At 37.6% G+C, this 18,518-nt stretch overlaps 2 protein-coding genes across 3 annotated transcripts; both read right to left on the bottom strand.

Moving 5' to 3' along the window:
• Window positions 1-1,887: 1,887 nt before the first annotated feature.
• LOC133452203 (nicotinamide/nicotinic acid mononucleotide adenylyltransferase 3-like) lies at window positions 1,888-18,442 on the bottom strand. Its single transcript, XM_061731423.1, has 10 exons — window positions 18,394-18,442; window positions 16,047-16,188; window positions 15,313-15,496; window positions 14,253-14,341; window positions 11,448-11,842; window positions 7,626-7,771; window positions 4,124-4,227; window positions 2,771-2,949; window positions 2,193-2,294; window positions 1,888-2,059 (listed from the first exon to the last, which is right to left on the bottom strand). Exons 2-10 carry the CDS (start codon window positions 16,156-16,158, stop codon window positions 2,006-2,008), a joined length of 1,365 nt encoding a protein of 454 aa, XP_061587407.1. The 5' UTR covers window positions 16,159-16,188; window positions 18,394-18,442; the 3' UTR covers window positions 1,888-2,005.
• LOC133452591 (retinol-binding protein 1-like) lies at window positions 5,254-8,199 on the bottom strand. Of its 2 annotated transcripts, none has more exons than XM_061732005.1 (4): window positions 8,067-8,199; window positions 7,634-7,812; window positions 6,896-6,997; window positions 5,254-5,893 (listed from the first exon to the last, which is right to left on the bottom strand). In XM_061732005.1, exons 1-4 carry the CDS (start codon window positions 8,137-8,139, stop codon window positions 5,843-5,845), a joined length of 405 nt encoding a protein of 134 aa, XP_061587989.1. In that variant the 5' UTR covers window positions 8,140-8,199; the 3' UTR covers window positions 5,254-5,842. The 2 variants fall into 2 exon arrangements, with proteins under 2 accessions (XP_061587989.1, XP_061587990.1); XM_061732006.1 differs by having other exon boundaries at window positions 6,896-6,952.
• Window positions 18,443-18,518: the final 76 nt, after the last annotated feature.

Below are 18,518 nucleotides of genomic sequence, written 5' to 3'. Positions count from 1 at the left end.
GGATCACTGCAAAAACTCAAAATCTTAACAAGAATATTTGTCTTATTTCTAGTTAAAATGTCTCATTTTAATAAAGGAATCTCATTACACTTAAAACAAGACTCATCACTGGAAAAAACAACAATTTACCTGTTTCAAGTAGATTTTCACTTGAAATAAGTAGAAAAATCTGCCAGTGGAACAAGATTTTTTTTGCTTGTAATAAGAAGATAAATCTTGTCCCACTGGCAGATTTTCCTACTTATTTCAAGTGAAAATTTACTTGAAACAGGTGAAAATTGTCAAATAAGTTATTTTTCTGGTGTTATTTTTCTGGTGATGACTCTAAATGTTGAAATAGCAGTAAAACCACATTCATTGATGAAATGACATAAGGGATGGAAAGGGGGGATGGCAGTTTTACAGGGGGGATGATTTGGACCGTTTTTATTTCAGGGGGGGATGCCACCCCCCCTCATCCCCCCTCAACTCGAGTACTGTATATATATATATATATATATATATATATATATATATATATATATATATATATATATATATATATATATATATATATATATATATATATAAATATATATATATATATATATGTATATGTATATATATATATATATATATATATGTATATATATATATATATATATATATATATATATATATATATATATATATATAGTCAGTCAGTGCTATTACAACTAATAGCACTGACCAAAACACCTGCAGAAATACTGCAGGAATGACATAGAAGCATTTAAATGTTTAAATGCAGCCTTCTGTAAGCTTAAAATATCCACTGGGTTTACATCAAATACATCAAAACACAACAATTAAAAAACAGTTTTCTGAACTTATCAATATGCCTCTGTCCTTCACAGGACAAGTAAAATGGATCACTGCAAAAACTCAAAATAAGAATATTTGTCCTATTTCTAGTTAAAATGTCTCATTTTAGTAAAAAAAATCTTATTACACTTAAAACAAGACTCATCACTGGAAAAAACAACATTTTTCACCTGTTTCAAGTAGATTTTCACTTGAAATAAGTAGAAAAATCGGCCAGTGGAACAAGATTTATTTGCTTGTAATGAGAAGATAAATCTTGTCCCACTGGCAGATTTTTCTACTTATTTCAAGTGAAAATTTGGTGAAAATTGTCAAATAAGTTATTTTTCTGGTGTTATTTTTCTGGTGATGACTCTAAATGTTGAAATAGCAGTAATACCACATTCATTGATGAAATGACATAAGGGATGGAAAGGGGGGATGGCAGTTTTACAGGGGGGATGATTTTGACCGTTTTTACTTCAGGAGGGATGCCATCCCCCCTCATCCCCCCTCAACTCGAGTACTGTATATATATATATATATATATATATATATATATATATATATATATATATATATATATATATATATATATATATATATATATATATATATATATATATATATATATATATATATATATATATATGTGTGTGTGTATGTCTAAGGCTGCTCCTCCAGGCTCAGCAGTAGTTGTTAAACAATATATGCTTGTCACTGAGTCAAGGACTTCAGGTTTTGTAAACATTAACTATCATATTTCCCCCAAGAGATGGCGATAGAGGCAATGTTTTTTCTCGTTTTTAATTTTTTTTAATACAGTTTGGAATACTCGTTTGGATCTAGATGTTTCATGCAACATGACAACCGTTTCAGAATTATTATTAAAGTCCTGTTCACCTTTCGTGCTCACTTGCATATTGTGACAGATTCACTAATTATATTTTTTACAAAGTTTTTTACAATATAAAAACACACATTCATCATTAATTTCTATCCTTTCGCTGTTTCTGATGATAAGCAGGAAACACCCGTGCAGATGCATGAAACACGCACATAAAGCAGAGCAGTCTTAAATCACCTTTATTCATTCAGTTTGTGGGGTGTGGGGGAACATGTAAAGTGTATTTTTCTTGATCCTCAACCTTGCTTGCTGGGTAAATGAAAGTAAAGACAGGGGCTATTCTTTTCTCCTGAACACCTGAAGACATGCTACATCTCCACATGTCAGCTCCTGTAAAAGAAATCGATTTAACAGATGTTACTCAGTGGAGGTTTATTTTTAAAACTGTAGAACCAAAACATATTATATAACTGTAATTTATTCCATCAGAATGGAATTATTTAGACATATACAGTCAACACACCAGATAGAGTTTGTCTTCTTTAATCCAGTGTTTCCAGCCACGGTTGGGCTTCTCGCCTTTCTGAGTGCATACCAGTTTGTCATCTTCCCAAATGATCAGACTCTACAAGACAACATGTGGCCAATATGAATAATAATTCAATCATGAATCAAATTTGTATCTTTATATGTATATAAAAAACGTCAAATGTCCACACTACCCCGTCACCTTTACAACACAATGGGCTGGCTGAACATGGAAGCTTGGTGACGTCTTATCTTTTTGTAATCAGCCCTTTTTTTTTTTTTTTTAAATTGTGTATCATGTGTTTTCATTGGACAACAAGGTCAAACAGATATAAAAACCACCAGCCTTAAATAAAGTACTTCTTTAATAACAGTATGCAAACATGCAAAACATTGTATTCCTTGTAACTCATGTAAACATGCAAAACTTCATAACATGCAAAAAATGCTATATCTTCCCTGATTAGACAACAATGTATGCTCCCAACTTGGTCAGGGGCTATTAGAAGACATCAGCGTTACTTTGACTACCCAGACAGTGTCAGGACATTACAGTGCATAACGTCAACCAACCTTGACATGTCTGTTGTCCAGTCCCTTCGTGTGCTCATCAAATTCTACCCCCACGGTGAAGGTGAACTCATAGTTCCTGAAGGTGCTGAGTGTTTTTAAGTCAAACTTGTCCCCATCTTGGACAATCACCTTGGTCTGAGACAGGGAGTTGGCAATTTTCCTTGTGGCAAAGTCAATATCTACAACAAGAAATGAGATAATTAATTTTAAAATAATTTAACAGCAACACATTCAAATCAAATCAAACTTTATTTATATAGCACTTTATATACAGTAGTAACGCAAAGTGCTTTACATAATGAAATCAACATTTAACAACTTAAAAACTCACACACTCATGGTTAAAAACACACATATGACCATTTTCACACACATCCCCACATTAATACCCTCCCCCCACATAGACATTAAAACATAATCTTGAACTTCATAAATAAATTCCTGGCCTGACTCTGAGGGAAGGATATACTGGGAATCTATCCACACGAGGAGCCACCCCACCAATGACCAATGAGGACGTCACCCTGGGGTGACCGCCCAGATCAGAGCTGGCCGGCCTCCACAGCCAAGGCTGCAGTGCAGGAATCCCCAGCTCCCCCGACCAGGGCGATCCGTACAGCACGACCCCACAGGCCGAGTACTCAACTCAACTCAATCTTTATTTATAGAGCACAGTTTAAAAACAACAGAGGTTGACCAAAGTGTTGTACAGTTAAAAAAAACTGTTGAATAAAAGGCATATATTACAAAAAATAAAATAAATAGAATAAGATGGGTACAAAATACAAGAATTCAATGAAATAAAAAATAAGAGTAAAATAATTCAAAATTAAAATACGAGTAGACATAGTCCCCGCTGTGGAAGATCCCCATGAGCGAAAAACACTGGAGTTAACATATTAAAAAGTAAAAACAACATTAAAATAAACCTAAGATAACAAAATAAAAAAGTTAATTTAAAAGAATAAGTACATAATCAAATAATTGAAAAATAAATATTTAAAATAATAAGAAATAACTAGATAACAATAAACTAAACCAAACTAATAAAATAAAAAATTAAATTAAAAACAAATTCACCAAAGATAGATAATTATAATCTTTAGTCTATGTGGTTTATTTTGACTGTTTTGGTTTCAGTTTTATTCAATATATATATATATATATAAAAAAATAGAAATACATATGTGTTGCTTTTAAATAAGAAAACATTTTGTATTCAAAATTGTAGGTATATTCAGCAAGAAGTTGTAAATAGTTTTACAAACATCTTTTCACAGAAAGACTATGCTCCATAACAAATAAAAAACGAATCAATTTAAGAAATTAAAAAAGTTAAACTAGAATCCTTACCTAATGCTTTCATATAATCCTCAAGTTTTTCGTTTGTTTCCAGTATCCATTTCCCACTGAAGTCTGTAGGCATGGTGGCAGCTGTGGACGCTGTAATGTGTACACTTTAGGAACAGTGTGGCCAAGGTTATGGGGACCTTTATACAGTATGGGCTGCACGGCTGCACAGATTCATGTGGTCATAAGTGGGGATGTTACCAAGGATTTCTTGAGTGCCCACACAGACATTCACCACCAGCATTGCTCTTTTTTTTTTTTTAAATGCACCTTTGAACAGATATACCAACACACTGCAGGAGTGTTCAGTGTTCAATGTAGAGACAGGAGGAGCTCTTTGGCAACGTGTGCCAAAATTGTTTTCTCTTTATTTGATTTTCCTCCATTGCGTTCTGAAAAAACAAACCAGAAAGTCTGAACTTTGCACACAAGGGTTAATATAGTTCATAAAATGATGGGAGAGGAGCTCCACTCTGTGAACAAATATGTGAGAAGATCATGAAACACTATTCCTTGAAGAGATTTTGGATGTTTCTTATTCTACAGAGTATAATAATGTCAAATGCTCGAAGAAATTTGGAGGAATCTGTTTGTAGAATTTTTTTTAACAAAAAAATGCTAGCTGTATACTCTAAATCAAATACCAAAAGGACCATCCAAACTGTTATCAGCATAGTCCAAAAGCCAGGGTCTATCTGGTGTGATCAGTGTCCTTGGCACTACTCTGATCGTAGCATTAATACTGAAAAGTATTACGATCTTAGAGCAACAAATGCTGCACTCGTGGAAAATCTTTTCCAGAGATGTCCAACAGATAATGCAAAGCCACATTCTACACACATTACAAATGCATGGCTGAGGACTGGGCTGTCTGCAGTCCCGACTTGTCTTCAATAAAGAACGAGTGGAGAATTTGGAAATGAAAAATGAGACAATGGTGATACTGTACTGTTGAACAGAAAAAGAACAGCACTTTTATTAAGTGTGGTGAGAAGGGATGGTAAGAATACAAGTGCTAAATGTTTTTTCCAGTCTCCACTTTTTAATATTGTGTTCTAGGCTTGAAATGTAAAAAATGGATGAAAATCATAAAGCTGATGAGAAAAACCTGAAATATCTTAGATGCATGCCGACTACAAAGACATAAGTTAAAGTAAAGATAAAAATAAAGTGGAGCGATATGTTTTCAGACATCAGTGCTCATTTCAAAGTACACAGTATGAAAAGATTTAATCACACAAAAATTACAAATGATAGTGCTGATGCCAGCTTTATTTATCGTTTGATTTATCTTACTATCAGCGGCAGAGCTGTAAAGATTTAAGAAGGAAAAAGTATGTACATATTATCTGATACTCATTCTGGAGATTCAGCATCAGTCACAAATACATTCACTGCTCTCTTTTTTTAACCACTCTTTTCTCTCCCCTGCATCTATATTCAACAGAATGGATCTTTTTCCTGAACTGCTTGGTCATTCATGTATAAACTACAGCTCACAATAACATGTATTCAGCACATCTGAACTCATTTATTATAGCACCTGCTGTGAGACAAAAATACTGTATTGCATCTGATGATTCTAAAATGTCAACCTGCTCACACTCCAAATTCTCATTCTGAAATACAAATATGTGTTTAGTGAATACAAAAAGTTGTATCTGATGAGTGTTCCTGAGCTATTATTGTCTTTAAGTAATGTCTTGGTTAAGAAGAGGCAGTTTAGGGTTTCATGAAGACCTGCTTGCAAACAGCTCCTCCGGCTCTCAGCTCCTGCAGAGGAGAGAACACACTTAACATATGTGTTTAATAGCGACAAATGGAAAACCATGGTTGTCCTATATAGATTTAATGGGAAGTACTTTTCCTATTTACATGTAGTAAGCCCCATACTTTTCTTTTAATTCTAAGCAAAGATATACCAAAAACTACCTGAGCATTGCAAGTGTCAAAAATACTGTATAAAATACTATAATACTATAAAGAAAACTGTGAGATTCTGTATTATTTTATGCTATCATTGATAATGCAGCTCACCGAGAAGGTGCTCCATCCATCCATGCAACTAAGAAAAATTTGTTATTATTGATTTATTAGGAATACTTTATCTATTGTTTATGGTCATTTAGTTAGTTTTATTTTGTCTATAAAAACATATTCAAACCTTTATGGTTGTAACAAACTGTAAAACAATTTTCCTTTATGTTTTCTTGTTTGAGATTCTGTCTAATCTGCAATACACTTTCACCCACCAGAGGGCGCTGTTGCTCTGAATCGAAACCTCTGACCCATCTATCTATCTATCTATCTATCTATCTATCTATCTATCTATCTATCTATCTATATATATATATATATATATATATATATATATATATATATATATACACACACACACACACACACACACACACACACACACACACACACACACACACACACACACACACACACACACACACACACACACACACACACACACAATTAAAAAATCAAATACGCTAATGAAGAAAATTACAAGCTCAAATATTTAATCACATATTTTTGCACCAGAAGGAAAAAACTCAAAAAACTGTGGCGATAATATGATTCATCTGGATGTAAATGATTCCCAACACACAACACATACTACTTTTAGATCAAGTGGGCTCATTCAAATTGGAGTCCCATATACTCTATGTGCATCACATACAGTGCTCAGAGGCATTTTGGATCTGGATTAAAGAGTATAAATGCTGATATTAATATTCATGGGAGGAGGTGATGTTTTCTCACCAGATGAAGCTCATTTCCCTCCATCCAGTGGGTCCACCCTCTTCCTTCAACCTCTCCCTTTTGAACACACACAAGCTTGTCATCATCCCAGTTGATGGTGGTCTGCGTTCCATCACAGCAGAGACAGAGACATGAGTGCTTATAATACAAAGTGCATTGGTGAAAGGTAATAATGCATGTATTATGTAGTGTAACAAGCTAAAACGAGAACTCTGTCTTTCCTGTTCCCACATGCAATTATTATTCAAAAACACACGACTTTCTCTCCCAGCCATCTTTCTAACAGCTTATAGCTTATCTATAATCAGCATATCAGCATTCACAAAAGAGATTTCAAGGGGGACCACAGATAATCTTTGATCCTATTCAGTATTCAGTAAAACAATCTGATTAAATGAATCCATACTCTGCCTCTTCCAGTCCTTTCCCTGCAGTGTATGACATCGGTCTTCATTACAGTCACTAACAAGAGTACTCAAGGTCTGAAGAAAGTTTTATGAGTAGGAGGAAACTTCTGAAAAAAAACCAACCAGCCCTCATTGAAACATCTGCTCATTAAACTATATTCTGAAGGGGCTCCTCCAAAATCAGCTTTCACACCCACTAGATTTGTACCCAAACGTGTTATTGCCAAAGACACCCACAACACGAAGCAAAGAAACTGAACTTCAATGTCTACTGTTGTGATGATTTGCCACCCAGTGCTGTATTGTTGTTCTGTAAAACCTGCCTTCTCACCATGCATTTTCTGTCATCCACTCCCTTTAGATCCTCTTCAAACTCTTTGCCCACATAGAAGTCCATGTTGTAGTTTTTGAAGGTAGTGAGGGTCTTGATAATTATGTGATCACCATCCTGAACAATGTCCTTGTAAGGCTTCAGTAAATTGGCAATTTTCCTGATGGCAACATTTACATCTGTTCCCCCATTCCCACGAAAGAAGAAGAAAAGAAATATGAAAAAGAGGGATGCAGTGAAGTTTTGTACCTTTAATGGTCTTTAAACACAAAATAACCTCTCAAGAAGCAGTTTAAGTAAGATTCCATTGGGTTGAAAATAATAAACCTAAGGCGTGAACTACCAGGCTGTATTTGAGAATGATTCTCTGTATCTATTTTGCAAGAGGTCACAATATAATGTTTCTTCTATCTCAAGCCATCTCTGAACTCACCGAGAGCTTTCATGTAGTCTTCAAAGTTGTCATTGGAAACCATTTTCCAATATCCGTTCATGTCAAATGGCATGTTGGTTGTTCCTGCTTCTCCTTATTGCCAGTGAAGGAGGAGATCCGGTGTAGATAGCTGCAGACAAGAGAGTACAGAAAGCGCTGTCAAAATCCACATCCTGAACCAAGCTCACTTTAATCCTATGACCCAGTGAGTCTTTTTTGTTTCAATTTATTTATTTATTTTTAATCTGGAAATTATCCCGAGCACCTCCCACTTTATGCAAGACTATTACAAAACCAGGATAAATTCCGTCATAGACATTTTGTGACAAACAGCTTTTAGGAGGAAATAGTAAGGGGAACAGTCACAGTGCGACACCATAATAGCCTGAGCTGGCATGTCTCTCTTCTTTTCTCAAATAACTTAATTTGATAATCCAAGTATCAGTGTCACAGTAACACAAACAGACGCTGACCTCTGTGAGAAAACCCCTCTTACAGGCAGACAACTGCCAGGATTGGCCTACTTTACATCCTTCTGGGAAGATGATGCACGCTTCAGAGAAACACTGTGTGAATGGTTTTGGCCACCCATTCATTCCATCCATCCATCCATCCATCCATCCATCCATCCATCCATCCATCCATCCATCCATCCATCCATCCATCCATCCATCCATCCATCCATCCATCCATCCATCCATCCATCCATCTATGGGTTGAGGAGGCATCAGTCTGGTTCCTCTGTATTCAAGTTCAATTTCCGGGGAGAGGAAGCAAAAAAACACCTGCTGATGCCGAAAGTTAGGCATTTAACCAATTAGAGAAACATACAGTAGGATGTAGACAGAGCAGCAAACAGGGTAATATAAAAAAAGACTAAATGGAGTGGTGATTGACTGTTGGTGGAGTTGCACCAAAAACTTCTTGATCCAAAGTGTTATTAATAATTCTGCAGAATTATCCTCCTCACTGTTACGATTGATTTGATACATTCTGCACTGATGGAAATTGATGCGAATCAATGATATACCAGACCCATTTCATATGGGTGGCCATACTAAGCTGCCTAATTCAAGAGCCCCGGAAGTTCCTCTCATTGACCACTTCCTCCAGCTCTTCTTGAGGAATACTGATGTGTTCCCATGACAGCTGAGGGGCTTAATATCCCCAGTTTGTGCTTGGTGTGCCCTCGGGCCTCAGTTCAGTTGGACATGCCCTAAAGACACTCCCCAGTTCAAACCAACTACTCGAACCAACTCAACTGGGGTCTCTCTGTGGAGAGTAGTGGCGACTTCTCCAATCATCTCCCAAACAATAGAGCTTGTCATCTCATGTTAGCACAGGAGAGTCATTCTTTTGGTCACAGGTAGGAACATGAATCAGGGAGCCTTGCCTTTTGGCTCAGCTGTCTTCACCACAACAGATTGATATAAAGTCGGCATTAACTTAGATGCCACAACGACTGACCTGTTGGTCTTGTGCTCCATTCTTCCAACACTTGTGTACAAGACCCTTAGATATTCAAACTCCTTCACTTGAGGCAACATGTCATCACAAGTCTGAAAATTGGTTCTGACAGAGAACCATGGTCTTTGATTTGGAGGTGGTGGTTCTCATTCACACATAGCTGCGATCCGCTCCACCTGAAGTTTGCAGCTCAGCAAAGCCAACAGGATCACATCAACAATAAGGAGAGATGTGATTCTGATACCACCAAACCAGATCACCTCTGACTCTTGGCTGCATTTAGAAATTCTTACCATAAAAGTCATGAACAGAATTATAACAAATGACAGCCCTGATGGAGTCCAACTACCAACCAGAACAAATGAACCACCCGCAAGGCGGACCAAACTCTTGATCCTTTTGTACAGGGACTCAGTGGCCTGCAGAAACCTACCTGGTATCCCATTACTCCATAATTAGTCCATAAGCACATGTACATGGGCTGCACAAACTCCCATGTGCATCCAGGACCCTACTGAGGGTATGGAGTTGGTCCAGTGTTGCACAGTTAGGGCATAACTCGCTGTGTTCCTCCTGAATCTGAGCTTCGAATATCCACCAGATTCTCTTTTCCAGTACGCCCGCATAGATCTTAACACACTTCCACAAATTCCTCTGTAACAGGAACACAGTCTCCATCCCTTTTCTTTAAAATGGATCCACCACTCCAGTCTGCCAATTCAGTGTTGTCCAAGTGATGCTGCAAAAGCACGTCAACCAAGACAACCGTGCAGCATCCAGAGGTTAAAGGACTCGGGGCAGACCTCATCTACCTGTTTCAGATCTTTAACTACCTCTGTAACCTTGGACCTGACGAAACAGAGTTCAATTGCTGTCTTTATGTTAAAAATATTTTTTATTGAGTGTTTTTGATGATTTTTACTTTGACTGCCTGTTGAAAATGTTTTTTAACTACATTTCAAGTGCCCTTTCATCTTCAGTCATATTGTGATGTTCAATTCTTTGAACAGTATGTCTCCATACGAATCAAGGTTGGTGGCCTTTGTGAACACCAGGTACAGCTCCTGATATTGTCTGATTCTGATTTTCTGTCTTAGAGCTGAAACCAACTACAACATTAACTAAACCATCACTGAAAGACAGTGCAGGCTGCAGGCTTTTTTAGCTTCAGATTAAGTTTGTTGTCTCACACGTTCTGGTTGTTGTTACTTCATGAGCTTTTTGAAAACTAGATGTTACCCCCTTTCCTAAAAAATAAATAGAAAAAAACATTCATGCATTCACTAAATAAAAAAAATAAAACCAAAACAAACTTAACTATTAACCGTTAAAAGTGGAAACTGTCTCAGGTTTGAAACATCTTTTCTAAAACCTCAATTGTGTTATGAAAACTATAAATATTGTATCATAGAAGACATGACCTGACCAACTTAGTATTGGCCGTTGATTCTGATCAATTGGTGAATCTCTATTAATACGTCATGAAAACACCGTATTTGAATGTTGACAATAAAACCAAATCTCTTTACGTTGTGCACGTGATGAGTTCAAAGAATCAGTGAGGCAATAAGCTTCAAACATTAAGGATTTTATTTCACAATATAATTCTGATGAGGTTCAATGTTCAAAAACTGCCAACTGTAGTAAAAAAAATATATGTAACCCTGTGGGATGAAGGTGAATGTCAAAATGTTAACATTTCATGTGAATGAGTTGAGAGAAGCCATAGAAATGGGAGAATGCTTCGCCTGGAGAGCTGATATGAGCCAGTATGTTTCTTTGCAGACTTTCACACACTATGCAATCTTCTTCCACGCTGCCGTACAGTGGAAGTAAATAGAGATCCCGCTCCCTCAGGAAAAGCACTGATTGGTGGCTGTTGAGCTCAGTTTATCAGTCATCCAGACTCTTTACCGGCTGCTGTGCCTGTTTGATAAGCGGCCTCAGGAGCCTGCCCTCATTTCTCCTCTCACTGTCCTCTGTGTAGAGGTTGTGCTGGTGAATATATTCTATCACAGAGTCTGGGATCAGATACTTCACGCTCAGACCCCGTCTCACGGCGCGGCGGACCTCTGTGGCACTCGTCTCATTTCTCACCCATTCCCTCACTAGGAAAATGTTCTGTCTGTGGCGGGACAGTATGTCCGAGTCGTGGACGGCCCGCTCGGGATGTGCGCTCCCCCGACTGACGCAGACGAGGCCGAAACGCCCGGCGAGCTCGTCCACGTCGTCGTCCAGCCACAGTCCTGGGATCTTGAAGGTGTCCAGGAAATCGGCTCCACACAGCAGCTTCAGCTCAGGAGATGAACCTGAGAGGAGAGGCAGAGCAAGACAGGTGCTTTTACCATAAAGAGACCAAAAGGTACAAATAAATTGACTGCACATCAAATTCAGATCTGAATGGCTCAGTATCTTTTTATGAACATCTATCATGTGAAAATGTGACAATCCTCAAGCGGTGCTAGTTTTAAATATATGGAAATAATCCAGTGGCTGGTCTAAAGTCATGCAGAAAACTACAGCTCTGCAATACAAGACTGAATACTAATAACATTGAGGAGCATTTTTTTTTAAATGAGGAAAATGTCTAATTAGTAAAAAAAAAAAAAGAACTTGCTCATACAAATTATTCATATATGAGACACACAGGTGGAAGCTAAAAAAAAACCCATAACGATATCAATTATTCAAGTAATTTAACTTCATAGAGGCATAAAACGAACTAGTGTCAAGCTGTGTTCATAAAAGACTCCAGAGGCCTTGGCAGCCACCTGCACCACTCGCCTTGTTTTCATGGCATTTGTTGAGGGATTTTAAGTACAGTGTAAAAATGATAAACCGAAGATCATTGTTCTTCAATTTAAATTCTCAGGACGCACTGATCTGTATGTTTAGATGTTTTTCTGCTCTAATACGCCAAATTGAAATGAGCAGATGGGAGAACACTGGGAAAGAGAGAGAAAATCTGCAGCATCCATGTCTCCAAAAGTAGAACTTCAGCAGTCGGGCTTTCACGTTCAAAGAACCAAACAGAAGCCACTTTTCACGAAAAGTCGACAACCTCCTGGAAGTTTACCAAAAGGAACTTTAATGACTCTTAGGTCATGACAAACACAATCCTCTGATCAGATTAAACAAATTGAACCATATGGCTGTCTTCCAAACACTGCGTGTGGATAAAACCAGGCACTAAGTAGCACCTCAGGTGAAGGAAGCATCACTCCATGAGAAATACTATACTGGACAATAAAAGCCTGAAAAAAATGGGCAAATTTAAAGGAATGATGGATATAAAAATAAAAGAGCAAATCTAAGTAATAACATTATCCGGACGATCTTAGGCTATGTTTATACTACCAGTAGCCGTGTTTAATTCTGATACAGTTCTGTATTTGATACAGGTAAGGATTGAATCTGATTATTCACTATCGTAACAGCAGATGTCTTGCGGTAGACTTTCATATGAATGCAAAAACCCTCTGAGATAACACACATGTGCATCACTTATTTAATGATGATTATTACGGCAAATGATTTACAACAGAAGATATATTTGTGAGACAACACTGAGATGTGACTGCGTTTATGATCAATGACTACTGTGACACTCCTGTTTAGTTGCAGGGAGATTTTTGCCACACTGCCAGTGCACGTTGTGTGTACAGGCAAACAACCGTATGAATTTTGATATGTACTCACTCATGTTGCACGGAAATGTATCAGAAATCTATCTGATGTGGGACCAGACACTGACGTGACAGATAGCTCTCAATGCTTTGAATAAATCCGATGTGAGTGAAAACAATCGAGAAACATCTGATGAAGGTTTCTTAAGACAAGTGCTGTGAATGTCGTCATAGTTTGTAAACGTTTGCCTTACAACAAAGACAACTGGGAGAATTTTACCATAAGTCCTTGAGTGACCTAAATAGACTCTTGACTTGATCCCAGAGGTGTGAGCATAGGTAATAATCTGGTCGGGTCACTCCAAGACTTTCAAACATAAACCTTCACCATACACTATGAACACACTAGAAAAATGGCTCAGACTGAACCTGTTTTTGGCAAGAAGAGTGATAGAAACGTCCAAGGGGAAAGTGTAAAAAATGTTAAGGATAATGCTTGAAAAAATCTGGTAAAGATTGAACTGCCAAAGGTGCATTAGGAGAGCAAAGAGTCTCAAAAAACATCTGTAAATGCTTTATTTTAAATCAATTTGTATTCCAACAATTATTTTTTTCAATGTATTTATTTTTTCTTTGCTATTATTGTTGAGAACGTGCATTCTGACAGAGGCGTTTAAAACTATTCCTTAAAAGATCATTATTCATTCCACCGAGGATCACAAGGCTTTTTCTCTACGTGTGCTGAGTACAGGGACGATACGTGGGACTAGAGAAAATCCCTCCCCTTTTAGAGGGATTGGTGAGTATCCAATATATTTAAATGGAAGTTTAAATGGAATAGTCAAATCAGGACACTGGCATGTCCACCACACATTTAATCTCTTAATCTTCCAATGATCACCATCCATGTTAATGTTATGATGACGAGCGCTCCACACTGAGCGCAGGTGAAGTGGAAGTGAGCGACTTTTGAACTTGCCCTCTTCAATTGTTAAGAAATCAGAGAAAAGGATGAGATTAAAATGCCAATAGCAGTCAGTGCTCATGGGATTTCTAAACTAATCTCATTTTTCTAACTATAGGCGATCCGTACTTGTTTGGTGAGGAGTGGCGTCTCCACTGGAGTTGCTGTGCGGCCCCAGTCTCTGCTCACACTCTTTCAGAATGCGCCCATAATGATACCTGCCCAATAACAAACAAAAAAGGCTGTAAAATGAAATAAGATGAAAATAATAATTACAGAGTAATCAGAATTTTGGCAAGCTATGGTCTTTGGGTTAGGCATCTGTCATCTTGGGGTGCTGGCAGGGAATCACAACTGGGAAAGGCTGTCCCCTGCCAAGAGTGCCCCCCCATGCGCCCCCCCCCCCCAAAAAAAGAAGAAAATTAAATAAAACAAAATAAAGCAAAAAAAAAAAAAAGGTTTAATTAGAGATATATATGTATAAACACTCATGTGAACTTGCTGCCCAGTAAATCTTTACAATGAGAATCATCCGTCTCTCACATCCTCTTGCTCAGAACGCAGCACCTTCAGACAACCTTATCTCTCACTCACACAATAAATTGAACAGCATGTGCCCTCATTTTCACCCCATGAAAAACCCAGACAATTTGGGTCTAGTCTAGTCTGGTAGGTCCCCAAAGACTAAAACCTGTAATTTAGCAGCAAGAAACTTTTCAAAAAACAAAAAAAAAAGAAAAAAGAAGAATTTCACAATAAAAGGCTGGCAGAGGGACAGCTAAGGAAACTACATTCCTGTGAACTCTTAGCAAAATTACTATGGCAACAGTTTGTTTTAGGGATTAGATGATTTGCAAATCAATGCATTTTATTTCAGTTATGTTTTATAACAGTGGTCTATTTTTCTCTAAACATTGCAGGATGAGCATACGCATTTGTATCTGGATGAAGCTGGATGCAACATGATACAGATGAAGATAACAAAAATGAAGTGGCAACAGCTGGTGAGCAATTTACTTGGCGGGTTTAAGTTGAAAAACCAGGTAAATGCTTAACTTTAGCACACTATCAGAAGTAGTACTTTGGTCCAAATCCCAAGTGAGCACTTTAGCAAAATGTGACAAAATGAGGAAGTAGCAGACAATTGGGGTCTAAGGAGGTTAAATCCCACAGTAAACTGATTTTATACCTCATAGTGACCACTGTCTCCATCCAGTCTGGGTGCTGGCTCTCCCATCCATCAACTGTAACCCAGCTGGAGCTCTGAAGTGCAAGTTTTGCCATGGCGATGCGATGCTCAGCCAGCACCAGGCCTTGCTTTCCATAGCCGTCGCTCACCGGAGACACAATGCCACCCACCACCTGGTATCGGCCTGGAAGAAGAGAGGATTGGTGCAGTTTTTCTGGGTCATGTGGCCAATAAGGTAATAAAGGTTTTTAGTAAATTAAGTATTTAAAGATACTAAAGTTAGTGATGTCGGTACTTCTATAAATGCAAGGGATCGTTTTGTAAGTGTGTAATGAGCGCTGTAGGATATTAAAAGCTAGACAAATAGAATAACAACTCTTTCTCAATTATTAATTAAATTAATTTATAACAGACACAATTTGTCTGTGTTATATGACTCATTAAAAGTTTTATCTTTCACTTTTTCTAGCTTGGTTGAGCACCACTGCTACTCTTCCCCATCCCCTGTCCAAGTCTTAAAAAAGTGAATGAACATTTTTGCTACGCTTGCTTGGATGGAAAACAGTAGGGCAGTGTAAAAGGCTCTCCAAGGATGCATAAATGTTTATCTCGATACTATAAAGACTATCGATCACTTGGATTTAAAATGTTCTTACAAATGTTGCTCTGATACTGACAGCCACCTGTGAAGCAAATTAAAACACAAATCAGACGCAGTGACTTCTGAATCTGACCTGTGCTGTGCATGTGGTCCTTGGCTAGCTCAAACAGCCTCATGTGCTGGTTGGTGATTGGATTAAAAGAGCCACAGGCCAACAAAATTAGTGGAATACGACGGGTGGCCATCGTAATTTACCCGCCCTCACCTTCATAAACCTAAGGAGAAAAGTAAAAAGAAGTATTATTTAAATAATGTTAGTGAGACAAATATACACAAAAGGCATATATACATAAAGAGTCTGAAATATTCTTCAGGTTATATGCACAGATTAAGATACCATGTATTTAACACCTAAATCCCTCCGGTTCCCTCTGCAATACTTGACCTAATTAGATTAACCTTAAGTTATTTGTCATCTGGTTTCTATCCCATAAGAATATTCAGCCAAGTGTGAAAAATGCAAATACAGGACACACCAGACAGTGCTTTAATACCATTCTCTATCCATTCATTAAAAGGATTCTAAGTATATGCAGATTCATAGACCATCAAGTGTCTACGCTAGCGATAAATCATCATGACCAAAATCTGGCCAGAAACAGATAAATTCAAGCACACACACAAACACAGGAGTTAGACCTTGGAGGAAAGGACCAACTTCACCTGTGTTTTCCTTTAATGTCCACATTTGTGTGTGTCTATGAAAGAGCCTAGTGGGAAATTAAGAGCGAGCCGCTCTTTCAGCAACTGCAGTCAACATTAAGAGAGAATCCCACAGGCTCTTGAGCTTGTTCCACACTGCAGCATGCTTACGCTCATATTGTTGTACTGTGTGCCAAAAGACAATGAGCCAGTGTCACTGGCAACATGGAAATTAATGACGTCAATAATGGTATCCAAATCAATCACTCCAAACATCTGTATGGGACAGTCTCCATGAAACGAGTTAAATCAGTGCTTGACTGTGAAGGATATCACGGTCAATGCTGAATGTTTTCATGTAGTGTCATTTGTGGTGAAAGTGGTGGGGTTTTATTCCGCACATATATCTAAAGCTCTACCAATATGGGGTTTTCTATGGCAGATAACCCAATTTTAAATGATGGCATTAAATTGTCTACCTTTTTCTGTATTTGGACTGTACCGGAGCAGCAGAAGAGGATGTCCATCCTGCAGAGGTGTCAAGTAACAAAATACAAATACTTCGTTACCTTACTTAAGTAGAGATTTTGGTTATCTATACTTCACTGGAGTAATTATTTTTCAGACCACTTTTTACATTTTCACGCAATTATCTGTACTTTTTACTTCTTACATTTTAAAAACAGCCTTGTTACTCTATTTCATTTCGGCCTTTAAAAAAAAAAAACTATCCAGTTAAATTGCACCATCCGGATAGAGTGAATTTGGTTGTGGTTGTTTCAGATGTTCTTGTCCAGTTTTGTTCTTACATCCGTTCCCTCAGATTCCTGCAACTAAACTTGGATGTACATTCCAATAAAGGTTAGGATAAATGATAACATGCCTCTGAAGTTTGACTTTTTGCACCATTACAATACTTATAGGCAAGTAGTCATATCTTCTGCTCTCTGAAACACATGTTAATGTTTAATAGTACACATATATGGTTCTTTAATATATTTGCATTATACTAAGATGCATTCATTTTCAATGGCTTTTGTCCTTAAGAGCTTTTTTCCCCCCTTACAATACTTTTACTTTTATACTTTAAGTAGTTTTGAAACCAGTACTTTTATACTTTTACTTAAGTAAAAAACTTAAGTTGATACTTCAACTTCTACAGGAGTATTTTTAAACTCTAGTATCTATACTTATACCTGAGTAATGAATGTGAATACTTTTGACACCTCTGCCATCCTGCCAGCATTTGCTGTTAAATCCGCTGCTAAATATGAAAAGACGGTCTGTGTGCATACTTCCCCTCTACAGTAACATCAAGAACAGATGAACAGAGAAACAAGAACAGAAGATGCATCTCCACTCCTCAGCCCTACTAGCAGCACTTGAACCTGCATTATTTCACCAGAGCCAGCTCCAAATAATGTTCAAAATGTTCCTTCTGCAAAGCCACTGTCAGTCACTTAATACTGTTGAAGACGTCAAAAATTAACCAGTGTGTATTAAATGACCTCCGACACATTAATGACCATACTGAACAAAAGACAGATGATTATGACAACTGTAAAAAAAAAAGAAGAAGAAAAAAAGCCATTTCAATTAGTCTGAGTGAGTCCCATTTGACATTGAGCAGGCAGCTAACATTGATTAGCTCCACACATCGAACCTGCTGCTTCGAGACACTCATGATCAAATTTGCATATGAATAAAATCGAGAAACGGGACCTTAAAACTGTCATTTTAACGATTACGACGCAGTTGACAGCGCAAGTTTTAATTACCTCTCTCTTCATTTGGTCAGTGTGTCACAAGCATTCCGCTCCGTCGATTCAACAGTACTTACTTAATAGTTCCGCAGAGGATATTCGGCTGAAGGGCGACCCCTGGCGGACGGAGAGTAAAGGCT

The sequence above is a fragment of the Cololabis saira genome, chromosome 10, assembly GCF_033807715.1.
Source record: "Cololabis saira isolate AMF1-May2022 chromosome 10, fColSai1.1, whole genome shotgun sequence".
Classification (NCBI taxonomy): domain Eukaryota; kingdom Metazoa; phylum Chordata; class Actinopteri; order Beloniformes; family Belonidae; genus Cololabis; species Cololabis saira.
The sequence above is the reverse complement of the archived record's forward strand: the minus strand, read 5'-3'. Positions and strand labels throughout refer to the sequence as shown.